The sequence below is a fragment of the Seriola aureovittata genome, chromosome 1 (genome assembly GCF_021018895.1).
Source record: "Seriola aureovittata isolate HTS-2021-v1 ecotype China chromosome 1, ASM2101889v1, whole genome shotgun sequence".
NCBI lineage: Eukaryota > Metazoa > Chordata > Actinopteri > Carangiformes > Carangidae > Seriola > Seriola aureovittata.
In genome coordinates, this window is record NC_079364.1 from 19,061,694 (window position 1) to 19,082,084 (window position 20,391).

General features: G+C 39.3%; 1 protein-coding gene across 1 annotated transcript; it reads right to left on the reverse strand.

Moving 5' to 3' along the window:
• Positions 1 to 1,681: 1,681 nt before the first annotated feature.
• LOC130173928 (ribosomal protein S6 kinase alpha-2-like) lies at positions 1,682 to 20,076 on the reverse strand. The gene is made up of 22 exons (XM_056383496.1): positions 19,465 to 20,076; positions 16,923 to 17,039; positions 15,609 to 15,690; positions 14,747 to 14,827; positions 14,052 to 14,131; positions 13,113 to 13,219; positions 12,978 to 13,015; positions 12,748 to 12,890; positions 11,631 to 11,701; positions 11,330 to 11,418; positions 10,721 to 10,785; positions 8,258 to 8,360; positions 7,981 to 8,126; positions 7,506 to 7,628; positions 6,916 to 7,005; positions 6,541 to 6,699; positions 6,090 to 6,251; positions 5,843 to 5,919; positions 5,364 to 5,481; positions 5,187 to 5,243; positions 4,795 to 4,875; positions 1,682 to 4,038 (listed from the first exon to the last, which is right to left on the reverse strand). The coding sequence occupies exons 1-22, from the start codon at positions 19,567 to 19,569 to the stop codon at positions 3,889 to 3,891; spliced, it is 2,244 nt and encodes a 747-aa protein (XP_056239471.1). The 5' UTR covers positions 19,570 to 20,076; the 3' UTR covers positions 1,682 to 3,888.
• Positions 20,077 to 20,391: the final 315 nt, after the last annotated feature.

Here is a 20,391-nt window from a genome sequence, read left to right on the forward strand (position 1 = left end):
ATCATAATCAAGTGGTTAACTGTTTGAACAACATAAACATTTCCTAAAGCTAGTCTATAAATGTGGATTACACAGCAGTTCTTTGACTATAATAGTAATAATAAAGACATTCTGGATGTCATATAATGTGTGTTACCTTGTGTGAAGGATGCTGACAATATGGTCACATGAAAGACATTGCCTTAAAGTGTACATGTTACATCTCAACCATTCTTTAGGATAGAGATCTGGGGATTGACTTATTAAATAGAAGCATAATATGAGTTAACAGAACAGTTAGATATTTAATTTTATATTCTTCCTCAGATCTATGTCTGTGAAGAGTGTTCTGCTGGTCACTACTCAGGATTGGAATGTGGGTTGTTTATGACTCAGTTATCTAAGAGGTACACAGGAAGGGAGGTTAGTGTGTGTGTGTGTGTGTGTGTGTGTGTGTGTGTGTGTGTGTGTGTGTGTGTGTGTGTGTACATGCACGGCAAGGAGAGGCCAGGATTCACACCTTATTGATATTCATTCCTCTTGGAATGAAACCAACAAATATCAATAGACAGAGTCTCATTGTTACAAACTGGAGATTTTGCCTATGCTCTCCAGTTTGTCTGGTGTCCATTCGTTGATCCTCTGACCCTTTGACCCATGGTCTGGTTGTGCATCCCTTTGCCATGCTAAAAGCATGGTCTGTTAGTAAGAGAAGGGTCCTTTGTCTCTGTTTACTATCAATTTGATAGTTTGATGGTGGGAAGAGTAACAAAGTGTCAATTTTGGATCCATAACTATGCATGTCCTTAACATGAAATTCTTTAATGGCTTGTGACTGATGCCAGGTCAGGTATGTCTGCTACATAAGGCATAAAAAAGTAATTGTATAGTGAGGCATAAAATGTCATAATATAGGAAGGCATGACAAGTCATAGTATAGTAAGTCACAAAAACGTCTTGCTATAGTAAGCAATAAAAAAACGCCTTAGTATAATAAGGCATAAAGACATCATAGTATAGTAAGGCATAAAAAAAGTCATAATATAGTAAGGCATAAAAACGTCATAGTATAGTAAATGCATAAAAAAGTCAGTTAGACTTGCCAATTAATCTAATGTGCATGACTTTGGACTGCAGGAGAAAGCCAGATTACCTGGAGAGAACCCCTGGGAGGGAAAACTTGCAAATTCCACACAGAAAGGCCCAAGACCCAGGGTTCTAACCCTGAGCCTTCTTACTGGGAGGCGACGGTTCTCACCACAGCACCACTGTGGGGCCCCATAAATAAATCATTGTATATTAAGGATTAAAAACATCATAGTATAGAAAGGCATGAAAACATCATAGTATCCATGGTCACGTTTTCATGAGATTTTTCGACAGAAATTAAACTGATATATCCGCCATTTTATATTCACCCTTGCTAGCAACCTGAATGCTAGCCCACAGAAGACAGAAGCCAGGGTTAGTTTTCCAGTTAATGCTAGGTAATATCATTAAATAACATCAGTTGAACTTGTTCTGGTGACGTTAGATACCACTGTGATATGCTCACAAGATGTGAGCCTTTAGATAGCCCCCACCCTTTCAGTTGATCAAATTGATTGATTTGGACAAAGATTTGTCTCATGTCAGTGGCTATAACGTTTAATTGCATTATTACTAGTTCTACAAATGTTAGATAATTTTCTGTAATGCACAGGTAGTTGTATAACACACAAACAATGTGTCAATAATGTCATATATGATTAAAAACACTTGCACTCTTTTCATTGTCATTTCTGTCCTTTTGCTTTATTTGTAAAACTTTGGCATTCTAGCCAATAATTTCAATGATTGGCCAGGTATAGACAGTATGTACACTCTGAGCAATGGATGCACAACACAGTATAATATGTACAGTCTCAATATATCTGCAAACACAATATATACAGCATTACTGCTTGCCATTACTTGTATATATATATATATATATATATATATATATATATATATATATATATATATATATATATATATATGTGTGTGTGTGTGTGTGTGTGTGTGTGTGTGTGTGTGTGTGTACACACATATATATATATAAATATATATATATATATATGTATGTACACACACACACAATCTATCCTCTTTACTGGTGGCTTTGCATGACAGTATGTACAATCTAAATTAGTAAACAATACAGTTTTTACAGCTTCACCTCAAACTTATGGTTGTACAACACAATGGCAACAGGCTTATCTGTATAGTCATAGTTGCATCAGTCCCAGCTCCACCTCTTACAGTTGTGCAGTGCAATACAATGCATAACAGTTTGTGTATCAGCAAAAAGAATATGTACAGAATTACTGTATTGTTGCTACAGTGCTTATTGGTTACACATCACAATATATTTTGTTTTACGTCTGACCAGTAAGTATGTGTATTAATTGTGGAGCATCATAATGTACATTCCTACTGGTAAACTGTACAACACAAAGTGTGCTACTCATATCTGCAAAACCCGCTGTTCAGTCTTACCTCGTATTTGTGATTGTACAACTTCTTAGATACAATCAGGGCAGCAGCAATAGACAGTATATACAAACTTCTGACACAGTGGTTCTCAAATGTTTTGGCTTTCAGACACTTAGAACAAACAGGAGCCTACCGGCAGCTGCCAAACACACCCTGAGCACACACACACACACACACAGATGGATGAATAATCTCACTGAATGCTGATTCAATAATACAAAGTAGTACAGGCTGAAGTGTTTTGCTGTGAGTGTGACATTTACGAGCAAGCCCTCCAGTAACGCTTTGAATATGTTATGAAAAAAACATGACAAACTACGTTCTACAGAAATACCTGCAAACCTAACCGTTTCATCTAATATGGGAAGTGCAGTAGTGACACATGGAAGACAACAATACATACAGTAAAATGATTAAGCATATTATGAACAATAAGACTTAAATGGCATTGTTAATTTAAGAAATCATTTCCTTAGTTTGGTAGGATATTTACATATTTAACATGCATCAGAAGATTGATTGGACAAAGAACATTATAATCTAAGTGTCACTGCCTCATTCAAATATATTTTAGAGTCATGACTGTGGAAGACGGTATTAATGTGTGCCTTTCCATGAACTGTTGACATACATGTGTGTGCTAAATATGAAAACTAAAGCAAACTGAGTACTTGGCATGTCGTTTGTGGCACAGAATCCTGCTTTTTTTCAGTGACCAGACTAATTTCTTCCACTTTCAGCTGCAGGATCTTCTCTAGATATAGACCAAGGCAGGTAACAGTGTAACTGGGTATATTGCACTACAGCTCCAACATGTATGAACAAAAAGAAGTAAATGTCCATGTGTTTGCTTTGAATATCAGCTACAAATCCGTCTGATTCCTGGCAATTTAACAGCCATGATCAGACTATGGAGATATGTCTGGAAGGCAGGGTCAAAATTAAAGCTTGAAAGTCCAACTGCGGGTTACCCAAAGTTTTGATCAGTTACGAAGTCGAGCTCTCTGTGCAGGTGCATGTGATTGGATGTTTGATCACACAGTATCATAAATTGAAAAATGTAATTTTAAAGATTTCAAATTTACATTTTAAATTAGGTGAACTAAAGTGAACTGAACCAAATGTTGATCAGGGTTAGTGAACTGCTTCATTATTTTCGGGCTCACTAACTTAGGGGTGAGATTTATTTAGACACACCCTGCCTCTGTCCTTTTTGGGAGTAATTTTACTCTTGAATATCAGTAGATCTCCTGGTTTATTTGATCTAATACATTCAGTTTATAGGCCTACAAGCACTTTGTAACAAGGTTTGTGCTTTTCAAAATGAGAGTACATTTTTAATAATACAGGCCTATGGTTAATTTCTTTTGAGTTTCAGTGACATTGTTGAGGCTACTCCTTCTCTTTAGGGTCTGAATTAACTTTTGGACTCCCCAGTTTCTTCATCCCTCTCCGCTGAGCCAGGCTGGAGGACTGAACAGGCTCCAGGACAGGGGTGGGAGCACACCGTCTCAGAGCAGAGTAGGTGGCAGACAGTGCCCCCTGATGGATAAGAAAAAAAAAGACAGGCAACATAATGTCATTGATACTGCTCTAAACCGTCCACCAACTCAATAAGTGGCAGACATCTCCACCTGATGGACACTCAGAGAAACACATTACAGTACACAATACACTCACAATACATTTAACTGATGCTAACGTAAACTCTGCCTTGAACTAGTTATATTTGTGGGTTGCAGACTTCTCAAAAATAATTGCATATTACAAACTCTTAACAATCAGTGCATTTAAAACAATATGGGTTTTAGATACAAACATTAGATAACAGGTATAGGTTTTAAATGTACAATCAATCACAAAGCTCAGTCTCTGCTTTCAAGGTTTAAATTTGTTTATTGTAAAAATATAGAAGTTTTTTAACTACATGTACAAACAACTTTCAGAAAGCCGTAGTCTCTCTGCTCAAGTAGAAATTTTCAAAGCTTGTGAGGTTAAGTGACTATCTGCAGTTTTAAAGGTAGAATTGCTGGTTTGTGTTTCTTAATAAATAATATTTTCAGTCCCAAAAATTCAGATTTATACAGCTTGTCTCTATAGTTATGTGCACCCATAATTACACACAAACACACACACACACACACACACACACACACACACACACACACACACAGACACACACACACACACACAGACAAACACACACACACACACACACACACACACACACAGACACACACACACACACACACAGACAAACACACACACACACACGTATACACACACAGAGGGTCTGACCTTGACAGTGAGTGCATCTTGTCTAGTGAGAGCTCTGTCAGAGAGCTGGTCTCTCTCTACAATCCAGGGATGACGAAGAACCTGAAAAGCATCACAGTGATGATGATTTCCTAATATATTGTTTCGACAAGTAATCCTAACCTCAACAGTGATATATAGTACAAGCAATACAACATGGATAACATATAGTATATACCGTAAAGCCTTAGAGAACATGTTTACATATGGGATCAAGCAAATGGTATAATGTACAGTAGGTGTCAAATTATTTCCGCTACTCGTTATTGTCTCTGCACAAAGGAATAATAATTTGTTGTGTAAATAAAAATAGTACCAAGGGGGGACATAAATGCTAATAAGGCTTACTAACTCATATTACAGACTAATAGTACCTGGGGAGCAGTCAGGCGCTGGTGAGGGTCCACGTGGAGCATCTTAACCACAATGTCCTGTCAAACACATTCAGACACACACAGGTGATATTAGTACATTTAGACAGTAACAGTACTATGAAATCAGCAACAGAACCATTTTATATGCATCTCTGGAATAAAATATTAAAATGTAACCTTGGCAGCATCTGACACCAGGTCCCAGTTTCCTCCTGTGATAATGAATTTTCCGCTGCCGATTTGAGCCAGAATTTCCTCTGCTGTGTCTTCAGGACTGCTGGCAAAGGGGCTGAAACTGGCCAATAGGAAAGAATAAATTAGGAGTGCAATTCGAAGGCGTGTGTGAATTACTACAATAGAGAATGAGTCAGGCCCTGGATAGAAATCTACAACTCTGAAATCTATAACTGATGCGAAATACGCTTCGTGAATTAAAACCTCTGACTTATAAAATCCCACTGGAAAGAAGAAGAAAAAAAAAAACAGCCTCTTCAGGGAGTTCATTTAGGACACACCCTGTTTAGAGCAGCAGGGGGAGCGTTTACAGAATATAGCGACATTACATACTGTTTACAAATTTACACTAAAACACTCAACTGTACTGCAACAGTCTGTCGATGTTGGTAGCTTTCAATGCTTTTAAAGTTTTAACTGACCCAGCTATCATGGTATAAAGCAGGATCCCCAGGCTCCAGATGTCACAGGCTGCATCATAACCCTGCTTCCTCAGAACCTGCACACACACAAACACACACACAAACACACATGCAGCCAGTAGTCATTTCAAAAGTGCATGGTGAGATTAGTTTCTGTGATTAATCATTTTAAAATGTATGCTTGATGGCTGTTTCAAAATTTGTGTAAGTGATGTTGAGATATTAGAGACTCAGTGAGATGACATACCTCAGGAGCCATGAAGGTAGCTGTGTAACAGGGCGTCATCAACAAGCCATTTTCAGCTCTGAGCTGTTTGGCAAATCCAAAATCACAAATCCTGATGCATTCTGGGCGTCCGCTGTCATCAGAATAGCGAATGTTACTGGGCTTCAGGTCTCGATGTACAACCTGAAAAGCGGAAAGACACACACAGACAAAAATGTACACATGATTAGCAAGGTAATGTATGATTACTTTCACAGAATAGCATAACCTTTACTAAAAGAAATGGGCTTGTTTTCAACTATCCCAGAGTTTCAACTCTTTCTCTTTTTGCAAAAGGGACACACATCTGATTACACCGGTTGCTCAAACTACTACTGAATCTTCAAAACAACACACAGACACACAGTGTTTTGCAATAAGTAAACATTCAAGTATAACAATGTCAATAAGTTCTTTTTGCTTTCTTTCTTACCCCGAGTGAGTGTAAATATTCCACAGTCTTGGCCAGTGTGCAGATGATGTCTGATGCATCTCTCTCCGTAAAGTTTGGCACCGTCAGAGCTCTGTCCAGCAGCTCGTTTCCTCTCAGTAAATCCTGAACCAGGAACACACACTGGCCGTCGTCGAACACCTACAGGTACAAATGCACACACAGGAATGAGACAGACACAAAAATGGTGTATTTATAACTGTTACGATGCTGAAGGGAAATTCAGATTCTAGCAGACAAGTTTTGCCTTGGTCTGCTGCCACGGTGTAGTAAACCAACATCTACAGTTTCTCATTGTGTTTTCATTTTAACATGACAACACAGAGTTGTGTTATGTGAGGGGTGTGTTACACTTACATCCTTCAGGGTAATAATATTTGGATGCTGTCCATATCTCAACAGAATCTCAATCTCTTCTGATGGATCTTTCCTCGCTCTCTCAATAATCTGACAAAAACAAAGAAACATAAGACGCAGAATAATAAATTCTAAATCTCTAAATAAACATGGTCAGTGTACACAAAATATGTTGTTTTGGTGGTTTATTTATTTATTTAATAATCAAAGGTCTTCCCATAATGCAACACTCATCCAGCATATGCAGAGTTAATAGTCATTGTGTGATTACACATTTTGTTAGTGGGAGGTGTGTTTTATGTTAAACTTTAATGCCTTGTACATGTGATCTTTGTTGCCCATTGTGAAAACCATGTATCTCCAAATAGTCAACTTTTCATGAGCATGAGATGAACTGAAGGTATGTGGTTTTCACCGGACAGTGATGTATGCTAACAATATTATAGAATATTACTGTTGAGTTATTGTCCACTATAAGATGCTCTCCCTTGCACCAAAGCAGTGCATTCATTTTTCTACTACAACACTGACCCGATGCGTAAAGCTTAGAGAACATCTGTAAACTTTGTACAGGGTTTAGTGTTCACTACCTTCACTGAATACTCCACAGCAGTAACTCTGTGCAGACATCTTCTACAGACAGAAGTCGCAGTCTGTCCGACTTCTTCCTTCAGCTCATAAACATCAATGAAGGCCACATCACCACGGAGATGCTACAGGGCACACAAATAATCAGATACACACACACACTCATAACATTTCTAACCTTAACTGTATATTTCATGTATATGTCAGAATCATATATTAGAGTAAGTGCTTTGTTCAGTCGGTCGCTGTAGAAACACAGTAGGTGACAGTGATTCACGAGGGTGACGTTTAGAAAGGTCAGCATCATTAAATCTCTTATATCTCTTCATTATTTATATTATATTTATGTTGTCATAAAACAGTGATTTATTTTCATACTGTAATTAATTTGTTGTCTAATAAGCATGTATGTGTGAGTGTGTGTCATCATTTAGCTGTAGAATCAGGACATGAGCTGTTTTCTTAAAGATGTTTTACCTGTGCTATGGGGTTGATGTTGTTCACCTCCTGACGAGAAGGCGCTACCGTAGCAACACTGGGCTCCTGGTTTTGATTACTTGCAACGAAGCTGAAACCACGAAACAACTGGTGTGTGTTTGCACTGGGAGGGATGCCTGGAGAATCTGGATATGCAAAGTCACAAAGATACAAACATTAACACAACTGTTTTCTGTGATTTCTAATGTATGCACGTACAATTCTTTGTTAATATGTACAATATGCCGGTATGTGCATGTGTGTATGTTTTACTTACCAGTTGGTGTTCTGGATGTGAACTCAGGGTCGAAATGAAAAGTGTCTTCAGGTCTTCCAACAGTTGGTTTAAAAGGAGGCCTCACTTCTTTCCTGTACAACTTCTGCAGAGAACAACAGTTGGTGCAAATTTACAAGACAACATAATGAAAAAGTTGTGGTTCTAGTAGTATTTGATGAAAAGAGTATATGAAAAGATATATACAGTATATATATGGCTCTCTTACAATTAAGTTTTTGTTTTTCATGTCACTGTAAATATGGTAAACAGTCTGAGCTTAACATTTAAGGAGGAGGTTGAAGAATAGAGCAAATTAGAATAGAGAAAATTAAAATAAAGACCGTGAATATCCAAACAGGACTGGAAACTAATGTTTGGCCTGTTTGCATAATGAAAAGCTGTCCTTTTATAGACATATATTATGTAATGTAATGTGATGCCAGGTGAAAACTGTCTTATACCCATCATATAACAGTATGCACATCATTTATTTATTAATGTAAGTGCATTACTAAGTCTGGCCTGCAGGTGTCACCTTTGCAATGTTAGTTGTTAACACACTGAATAACTGTAACAGTAGCCGCCAGCATTGGAAAAAAAAAGATAGTTGAAGCTTTATTCATGGTGAGACTGTTAACACTAACGCTCACTCTCATTTGCTATTTGATTTGCAGTTCGCATTCACTGCGATGCACAGCTGCTGAGAGGGTGGGGCTGCTTGTCAGCTGTATGAGAGAAATTCCTCAAAGATCAAACCATTAATGAAAGATTAGAGTATCACAGAGGTAAAAGTCACACAAGATACTGATGAACATGATGATGATGATGATGATGATGTACAGACGGATCATCTGCCTGATGCAGCACAGTGGTTTAATTAGCATAGTGAGGAGGAGAACGTAAGCCTCTTACTGATAGCTTGTCACATCAAGCCAGAAACGCCATCTGTAAATAGGAAAATGTTGTGTTTGGCTGAAAGCGAGTAGGTAGTAATGCAGTGAGGAGTAGAGTGAGAGCCGGTGGTGAGGGCAGAGATTAGTGAGCATGTAAAGCAGATAATAGTGGATTTTGTTAGAAATGAGAGCGACACTACTCACAGCAGCGGATAAACAAGAACCACAAACCTTCTGAACATCTCTGATTAAAATTTTTAAAAAAAGAATGGAACTCATGTTTGTGTGACCATGAGAGCTTAAAAATATTTTGTTGCTCAGTATAGATATACAGTATGTAGGGGGCATGGTTACAATCAATAAAACACTATCTGGAGTTTCTGGCTATCAAAACTGGTTTTATAGAGAACATTCTCTGTAAGTTGGGCAAAGTCTTGATTATGTGTAGATCTACGTTTGTTAAAGCTGCAAATGACGGGCTGGCGCTTCCTCACTCCTTTCACTCCTCAGAACAATTTAATTACCATCTTCTCCTACTGAATCTTCTTTTGTCTTTGTTGACAAAACGATGTTTTCTAAGTCCAGTCCACAAATTGTGTGGTGCAGGAGAGGTTTATTCGTTACACACTCACACCTCTTGTCTGTACAGTACATACAGTATGTATGATGTACTTCTTGAAAACAATGTCTGTTATTAAGATAATGATTGTTAATAAAACCCTAAAAGTATCCTGTACAGGATATACAGTAGTTACATAAGTGCTTTGCTTTTCAGCAATGTAAAATTGCTGAGTTGCTTTTAACTGCTCTTGTTAGGGCTATGCAGAAGATGGCTTCTGCAGCATGAATGTTACTCACCCGAGGGGCTGCAAGAACAGCTTTCAAGTTTGCCAGAAACAAATGGAGTTTCAGAGCATGATTCACTGATGTTTAACAGGAAGCTTTGGGCAACAGTGCTTATAGTTGAAAGAATGGTCCCTTTTTTTAAACTGAGCACGTCCAAGGAGTGAATGTCAAGTTTAGATTATGATAGCACAGGTAATGTTTGAAGCCAGAACATTTGCGCATGAGTGAACTTTCCGTGAGAAAGGCTAAGAGGATTAGTTACAATGAAGTTGGGTGAGACCTGCAGGAAGGGAAGTTTTGCCACTAAGCAAAATCTCATACAAAGGATGTTTAATGTTTCATGATTGAGGGCACATCTTGAGGAAGTGGATGAACAGCTGCAGGGTTTTCATGACATGACACAACAACTAGTCACCACAATGTGATTCAAATGTGTGAGGAAGCAGGGTGCAGTTGTTGGTAAGAGGACAGGTTATTTACTTCCACAACTGCTTGCATGTGATACACGTCCAGACCTGTTCTCACTGTCTCTAATAGTGTTAACAAGCCAACTCTGTTTCATTTCTGGGAAAATCGAGAAACACTTTTTCCACTACGCTACATACAGCATGTGTATAATGCTAATGAGTATTCAAGTTCACACTATCATTGTAAAAGAATGATAAAAAACAATATAGCTTAAAACTATGTAGCATGCAGAATATTCTTCATAAATTGTACTTACATTCCAGTCTATCGATGCAAAGAAGCGATGCCTTTTTATTTCTTCCACTCCATCTTGTCCTGCACCTATCAGTCGCACAGATAGAGACAGATTGAGAGATGGTGTCATTTTTCACATCTATTCAGCAAAAACATTACCTAAAAACTAAATCAAACAAACAGGGAGCGTGAATACAGTGAGTGAGTTTTTATTTCTAATGGACCACCATGGCTGCTTGGACATGTGGTATCGCCTAACATTATTCGCATACTACAGGAAGACTGTGACAGCTGTGAAGGTCATGCCGTGGCTTCAGTATTGCTATTGTTTCAGTGACATAACATAGCCGCTCTCAACAGACCTGATAATAGAATGTTATTTCACCACATCAGAATGAGGTTTTATAGCATTATCTCCCAAGGACCTCATGTGTGATGTGTCCCGTACTAACTGACTCAAGTGTTTTTCAAAATGACTGATTTGATTTTAGGTTGCAGCTTTATTGTCCCTTATATGTTCCGTCCCTCCATTTTAGGAACTGACCGGAATGACTGGTAATCCAAAGAGGCACACAAATGTAGATGCACTACCCTTATTCTGAAAAGTTTCCAAGGTTTCTCTTTACAGTACCTAGTCGATTAGCAGGGTTCCTCTTGAAGAGCGCTCTTAATAAACTCTGCACCTCAGGACTGAGGAACTGTGGCATTCCCAGCTTAGCCCTGGGGAGACAACACAAGAAACAGGTATATACACTCACAGATGTTTGATAATGCTGTGATATATCAACATCACTTTTAGTATTGGGTCAGTTTAATCGTTTTCATAGTAACAGCTTTATCAATGTGGCTATTCAAGTACAGTGGAATATTCTGAGAATTGAGAATTAAATTATCATAACACAATAAATGATAACAGTTTGAATTAGTCTTACTTTAGAATAAGTGCCATTGTTTCCTTACGATCTTTTCCTTGGAATGGTAACGATCCCGTCAACATCTCAAACTGGAAAACAGATGATAACGATCAAGATATTAGATCAAGTGTCAGCTGACCAGTAGAAAGTGCCATACAGGTGAATTGTTCAAAATTTGCTCAATGCAAAGTTCATTAGTTATTTGAACAAGACTTTTTTTGAACTGCTCATGCTGACAGAGAAACTGGAATGTGTTAAAGCTGTGTCTCAACAGTTTGTTAAAATGACACATAAACAGACATTTATTAATCTGTGACCATAATTTTGTGATAGGAAACAACATCGTTAGATATAGATTGGATACTTAGGAGAAAATTTAAATAAAATCAAGATACACAAAAAGGGGATAACCTGTCCTGTGGAGGATTAATGGAGCACATAAAACAGCCTGATGACTTTTATGACTAGCAGCAAATCTGTCACCACTGCTGACATACCAATACTTTCCATCTTTTAATAGCATTGCCTGTCTCAAAGAGTATAGTGCAATGTTATGAATTAAATGTAATGATACTCTGGGATTTTTCCTTAAATCCTGTTTGTAATTTATATAATGTGCTCCTTCCACTATCTTCAGATACAGTATTTTGACATGTTTGGCTGTGTTTTTTCTTTTTTTTGTTTTAATATTTTTTAATTCTTAATTCTTGCCAAGGGCAGATAGGGGTGACACCTTTCCCTGGTGCCCTGATGTAGCTGCCAGCTGTTGGAGAATGTTAACCTCCTTCTCAGTATTAGTGAAATAAGCCATCGGGCTAACAAAACAAGCAGAGTCAAGCAGATGCACGATTACTGAAAATGATGGGGCCTAATCTGCTAGATATGGTAATTAAGCGTCTTTACTGCCAGCAGAAAACCAGATTAAGAAACCAGAACACTGACACATGATCTAAGAGCTGAGTCCTTGGCTCATAAGACACTGTATAGTAAATTCATGCCTGCTGTTTTTGACAGCATGATCACACCGAACATCCACGTCAGAAAGCAAAATGGCTATATACTCAGAGGGAAGGTTACAAGTGTGTGAAAAAAGTGAAAATAGTAAAAGATAGTTTCAAGATTAAACCATTCTTACCATAAGCACCCCAAAGGACCACCAGTCAGCACTTTGTGTATGCCCTCTCCTGTTTACGACCTCTGGAGCCATGTACTCTATTGTTCCACAGAAGGAATATGCTCTTTTATCATGGTCGATGGCTTCCTTACTCAACCCAAAGTCTGAACAGAGAGAAACAGAGATAAAGGTCAGAAAAAACCCATAAAGAACAGATCAAATAAAGATTGTTTGCAGTTGGATACACTGACCAGTTATCTTAATATGTCCTTCTTCATCCAGAAGAATGCTGTCGGGAAAATGTTCAAATATTCAAATCTGCTTTCAAAATATATATTTTTTTTAATAAATGGATACACGAAAAGGCAGTCTTTATGAGAGTGTACTTTTCAGGTTTGAGGTCCCTGTAGATGATGCCCAGACTGTGTAGATGGTCCAAGGCCAGCGCCAACTCTGCAAGGTAAAACTTCACATCCTCTTCTGTAAACATTACCTAGAACATATAAAGATGTGGATTAGATGTAATTCATAGTAAAACAATAATACAACTATGAAACAAGGACTACAAGCAACAACTGGATATAAAGAATGGTGAAACAGGTTATCAACATCAGGAGAAAGACCCAAAAATGTTAGAAAATGTTTAAAAAGCAGCAGGATGGCAGCCAACTGTCAGTAATCAGAGTGTCAACATTTCCATGTCAAAAGTATTACATTTGACAAACTGCTTTGAACTTAATCCTCTTTAGAAATAACTGCATATAGCTCTTCCTTGCATTTTATAAAAACCATAACACCCTTATGGATGTTCTAACTCTAAGTGTATTGGTGATGCACTTTTTCATCCTTCCTATGACAGTAGAAAAAACTAATTCTGTCTTTCCATCATTAATTGGTTGGTTAGTTCCTTTGTTTCTTCTACTTAATTTTCCTTCATCACTTTAGAATAAGAGTTTGTGATTTCCAGGAGGTTGGGAAAGCAGCAGTAGAACAGAAAATAATAAGTAGTTTAGACTTGCGGGTCTCAGTGGAAAAACAAAAAAAAACTGCAATTATCTTTTCTAAAACTTTATTGAGAAAAACACACCTCAACACAGTTGTGTGGTCTTTGTTTACTGACAGGATAATGCATCAGCATAAAAGTAATAGAGGTGAGGGTCACATCAACACAGTATTGAGGAGAGGAGAGTGATGGCAGGTATATTCACTCCTGGTGATGCTGCATCTGTGTTATATGGCCCATAATAGACCTTGAAAGATAAAGGTGTGTAATTTTGAAGTGGAGAAGGGGAAAGAGCCAGGGAACCTATCAGTAGTAAACCCACCTCTTTTGACAGACGAGTGAAAAGGTCTCCTCCTCGGAGGAAGTCTAGGATCAGATAGAGCTTCCCTTCTGTCTGAAAGGCTACACACACACACACACACACACACACACACACACATAGGAGTTACACAGAACATACTATTGAGACTTTATTGCTGTATCCGGGCTGTATTGTATCCTGTCTTCTTTTGAGGATGTATTCAGTAGTAGACAGTGTATACTGTGCATAGTCAAACCTCAGTAGGACACAGGTGTTGGGCAAAATTCATAACAGAATTTACACATTCAGTTTGTTGACTATGCTCTTTTTTCCTCATATTGATTTATCCAATACAAGTATCCAATCAAAACATTTTTTGTACTTTTCCTAACCTGTCTAATATGTAATAATAGCTCAGAGCCTTCAGCAGATGACAGTTAAGTTTGCACAAATACCCGATGTGAATGTGAAGCCAGAGGGTTTGCTAGAGAAGGGTAATGTTAGCTCACTTCACACCCAGCTCCCAAAAATGGTGTGTTTGTTTGTTACGAAATTAAATAACAACATTCAGCCTCTATATTTTCAATTCCAGCTCCTGTATAGACAAGTTGGGCATTGCAAAGTTATCTAATCCTCTTTTTCTGCTCTGCTATTTCAGAGAGACAGATATTCAAATGAGTGCCTAGCAATTCAAAGAATCAGACAGTCAGACTTACCATAGTGCAGTTTAACTATAAATGGATGGTTCACTTCTGCCAGAATGTCTCTTTCCATCTTAGACCGCACACGATCCCGAACTAGACAGGAGAGAGTGGGGAAGGCGCAATCTATTTAATAGTGTTGCTTTATAGCTCCCTCTATCTGAATGCAGATAAATGGTGACAAGCCTCTAATATTATGATTATGTTTGATGAAGGATGAAACTGCATTTACTTCACTGTAAAATGTAAATGGAATTAAGACCCATCCTACAGTGTTGCTGGTCACGTGCAGTGAAAACTACAATAACAGTGTTATTACAGCATCTGTCTCCTTGACAGGATGAGACCATAACTACTTAAATTCAAGGGGTTCAGGTTAAGAGGATTAAGGCTTGTACAAAGACACTAAATCGGCACATAACATCTCAACCTGCTTTTACAGTGCATCCTCATTTACAATAATCCCATTCAACTCAAACCAGTTTATCTGAATCGAAAGTACAAACTAACCTCTTTTACCTAAAATCCTCCTGAATGTAGGCCACTCTGAGATCTCTGGTAATGATATCTCTTATTATTCCTGTGCAAAACCAGCAGTAACTTTAACAAATTACCACTCAGAGCCCAATAAAGAACAAGGCTGTTATTGCCGCATAATGCGTCTCAGTCAAGATTCTGTAATTTATTACATTTTTTGGATGGTACACACCCATAAATAAACTAACTATTACTTGGTATAAGAAGCACAAATGTCCCAAGAAAAACAAAGTGCTTTAAATTTTTCCAATATTCACTATATTTAAACTTAGTCTCCTAACATATCAAAATATTAGTCCTTTAACTTACTGCATCTGTCATTTCAGTTTTTCATTTTTACCTTTCAGTGTGGCTTTCTTCAGGACCTTCATAGCATACAGCTGCCCTCTGTCCACTCCTCTGATCTTTCTCACCAGAAACACCTGAAAAATCATCACCATCATCCATTAACGTCATCATAACATTTTCTAGGACACATGAACAATTTAAAACACTAGTGGAACATTTCAAATGAGCCTTTGTAGCAGCATTAGTTAAAAATTAAAATGTAAGTAGGGAGTATATTAACAACCATGTGATTCAGGTGGTGCTAATGGTGGCAACCATTTCATTAAAGAGCCACACACACACCTGTTTTTGAGACCATGCCCACCTGCTGTCTCTGCTTTTTGCCTCATGCCACACCCACAATCATCTGCAAATCATAGGTACGTCCAAGCTGGAGTAAGCACCAGTTACCAGTTAGTTATCATGTTTCATAAAAGATTCACTTAAATTCTGTTTCATTGTGACAGAGCTGAGAACAGCTATGATTTACAGCTATGATTGGCAAATAATAATTAAGTGCGTGTATAGCATGCTTTACAAGCAGACCTCACGTGCCCAACTCTGCCCTTGGAAAATGAACCTACCCGCCAACATCTGCTGTGGTGTCATATTTGCCTCATGCAGACCTCTAATCTACCATAACTCTAATAATTTAGTGGGGCTTTGCTAATTCAAATAAACTTAGTGATGTGTCGCATGTAGCACTTGTCATACTGCTAATCTAGAAATAATTGAAAATTGATGCCTTATCATTAGAAAGTGATGAATGCTAAAGCGCCGTCAGTTCCAGCACACACACACACACACACACACACACACATACACACACACACACACACACACTATATGCTAAAAGGAAGTGTACACCAAATTCTTCTGTGTACTCTTGGTTTTGGGCTGTTTTTCATGGGTTGGGCTTCTTGGTTACAATTAGGGGGAATCCTTAATGCTACGGCATCATATTTTAGACAACAGTGAAATACCCCCATGCACAAAGACACACCTATACTGACTGTCCCAAAAGGAGCTCTGACCTTAACCCCATCCTGCACCTTAATGCCCAACGTTGTCAATGATGTTCTTGTGTCTTAATAGGAGCAAATCCAAACTATGCTGGAAAGACATTCCAGAAGGGTTCAGGCTGTTACAGCAGTGTAACTCAAGGTTTTCAGATGAGATGTTCAACATTCACACAAGTGTGAACATACTTTCGACTATAGAGTGGACAGTATGTGTTAAGTCCAGATGTCAACACTGATCTCATGACCTTATGTCAGATCCCTGAGGTGTTAAGGTGTCAGTGGGTTGAAGTGTGTATATCCTGTACCTTTCCATAGGAGCCCTGTCCCAGCACTTTGAGCAGCTGGAACTGAGAAGGATCTGCCTTCTCACAGCCCTCCTTCACATGGTGGCTGATGTCAATCTCTTTCAGTATGCTGTCATCCTAAAGGAAAGATGGTAGAAGTCACGATTTGTATGTTATACAACAATTCACCAAGAGAGCGTGGCCACAAAAACAGGAAAGAACATAGAGAAAAACTGAAGAGATAAGAAAGCAGCGAGACATGAACAAGGTGGTGAGTGAAAGACATTAAAGAATTAGTGCAGCTAAACACTTTGTTACCTATCGTCAATCGAACAGTTATGCAGATTGAACAAACACAAGAATAAAGTAACCCACTCTCTTATACACACACACACACACACAACACACACACACACACACATACACACACACGCAGAGGTGGTTATTTATGAGCCATTATGTTATTGCTAGATATGGGCTAAGGTCACTGGCAGTGTGCAAGCTTCCTTTTTCAGCCTATTCAGTCTACTCAGTGAGGCGAATGATCAGCTGCCAACCTGAGGCACAGCTTAGATTGGTCAGTGTGACAATATACTGTAATTCTGTAAAACTGTCAGTGTCATTTAGATGTTAAGAGCTTTACACCCACTTTCAATCAAGTAATGCAATGCTGACAGGAGTTAGTAAACACATGAGTTTAATGCAATCTCTCACATAAGCTTTATTATTAGTAGATGTTTTTGGGTGGTGCCTTCCCTGAGGTTTTTCTCAAGGAGGAGGCACATGGTTGAAACATTCACACGTGCAGCTTGACATGGTTGAAAAATGGTACAAACGGCAGGGAAGTGGGGTTAATACGTTTGTTAAATCTGGTAATATCTGGTTTGTTGGACTGCATAGACAATGGAAATAAAAGGAACAGGGCCGTGTCCATGTTGTGTATTGTTAATACTTCTGTAAATGTGGTTTCAGGTTTTTCATAATCCAAAGACACAGTTTGACTTTCTATAGCAGGTATACATGTATACTAGATTAATCCCATCAACAGTATACAATATTTTGATAATGGAACGAGATCCATCCCTCCTTTGCAAGTAATTTCTAAGAGTCCACATGAAGCTAAAAATAATCAAACTGTCACAAGTTCTTTGATGCTATCTCTGCAACAAGAGTCTTGAGACGGTGTTAATAGCACAGTACATTTGTTTTCCTGTTACAGTTTACCCTAACCAAAGTCATGGGGCTCAAATTCAGCCTGCAAGATTTACTTAAAATAGAAGAACAAAATCTGCCAGTGGGAGAGATATTTCTATTTGTTCCATAGAAGCCTCCTTTGTTTCATGAATTTTTGTAGAAATTAGATTCAGAATCTCCAGGTTGATGCACTTGTATCAAGAATATGACACTTGATGGTAGATAGAGCCACACATTCATCCTCAGTAAAACAAGGGAGGAAACAAACCTGAAAGCATTTCAAGCACTGACATGACAGCACAGCAACAGCTCAGATCAACACCTCACATCACAGAAATCAGTTTTCCTGTTCATCTTACACGTTTTTACAACATTAAACCTTAATTTGTAGATCAATTTCTAGTTTGAGGAACTGTATCAATGTGATTACATTATGGAAATGGGAATGAGCGTAAACAGCATTTGAACAGCGTTAATATGAGACTGCTTTACTCTTTAAACAGGGCGCTAGGAGTGACGTCCACCAACCAGAAGGAAAGAGATTCAAGGCCCCAACATCAGCTCCTGGGATGCTGATCTGTAGCTGACCCCTTATACTATGAAACAAGAACCTCTCCACAGCATCTGGCCACGGATATGGACAGTCAGACAAACAGGTACACAAACACAAGCAGACAAACATTTGCCATTGCCATTCACACAAACAGGTAGATAGCCTGTCAAGTTGATTCATCAGCAGTTGGTCACAACAGCAAAAAAGAAAACAGAAGAGGGGAGGGGGAGTCTCTATTCTATTTATATCCCAGACGTACAGGTGCTGCAAACAGCATACTACCTCTCTCTCTCCACCCACTGGTTTGTTTGGGCTATAAATACACCTCTGCTGCTGTGGCCATCCACTGAATCAGTCTGTCTGTGTCCATTTATTGATCAACCTGCCTGCCTTGCTGCTTGTTTGCCCGTTAGCGTTTCTGTCTGTCTGGCTGTATTTCCATAAAACCTGTCTCTCTTTCTCTCTGTCAAAACAGTGTCTCATTTTTCTGGATTCTTGACAGACAGGCAGAGCAACAGCTGTAACGGTGCTGCAATGACTCCTGAACCACTCCACAACAATCCAAATAGCACACATTCTTTCCACACCCAATCCCATGTGCATGCAGGCTCTTCACACACAGACACACAGACACAGACACAGACACACACACACACATACATCTACTAGGATATTGATATGAGATGGCTGCAGTTTTTTGTTTACTTCTTGGGGCCTTTGTATTCACACAAACACACTCATGGTGCAACTGTGATGCCCCCCCCCCCCCCCCCCCGTGCTCTCCTCTAGTTGATAGAAGTTTGTTCTGCTACTAACCTCTAGCTGACAGAAGCCGGTGCTGTTCTTGTTTCTTGCTGCCTTGTTCTTCAGGTAGATGGAGAACCATCTCCGCACTGTGAATTTTCGCGTGCTGGTATCCATGGTAACGGGCAGACCTTTGCATCCTATCCCATAACGATGAACATCTCCCTGCAGGGGGGTCCTTAGGTAGAGATGCAGAAACAGAGAGCTTTTATTGGTTATCTATTTGTCCCGCAGTTTCTCCATTGGCCCATCCTCAATGCAGTCGTCGCTCTTTAGTTTCCCCATCATTCGCATTCGCCGCTCGTTTCTCCGGTGGGTTTCAGCCTGTCGCTTCCCCCATATCACCACCACCACCACCCCCTCCCTGCCGCCGTCTCTCAGCTGCAGTGAACGCCAGTAAGCAAGCAGTCAGAGCTGTAACAGAGCCGTTAATCCGCGCAGACAGACGGGCGCGATGACGGACGGGGCAGGTGCTGCTGGGTTTGGGATTGTCTTGTGTTTTGCAGCAGGCTCGCTGCGTGAGGCTGCACGGGGATAGGTGACGAATAAATCTGTTCCGCTGAATCAGGAGGTGTGTGTGTGTGTGTGTGTGTGTGTGTGTGTGTGTGTGTGTGTGTGTGTGTGTTTGTGTGTGTTCATCCCCTGCTGCCTCTCTCTCTCCCTCTGCAGAACAAGGGATTGTCACCAGTCACATTGTGAGCCGGTGAGCTCCCGACACCCCCCCCCCCCCCCCCCCCTATTCCTGCCCCTCACCTCCCTCTTTTTCTCCCACCAGCATACAGCAACAGCTGGCGAGGTCACATGGTGTAACCCAGCTACCTCTGTCTGTCTCCCTCTCCCTCTGTCCCTTCTCTTTTGCTCCTGCATGACATCCAATGACACACGCAGATGCAGACAGCATTTTTAAATCTGACAAAGCAGCTTGATAATAGCTGGCAA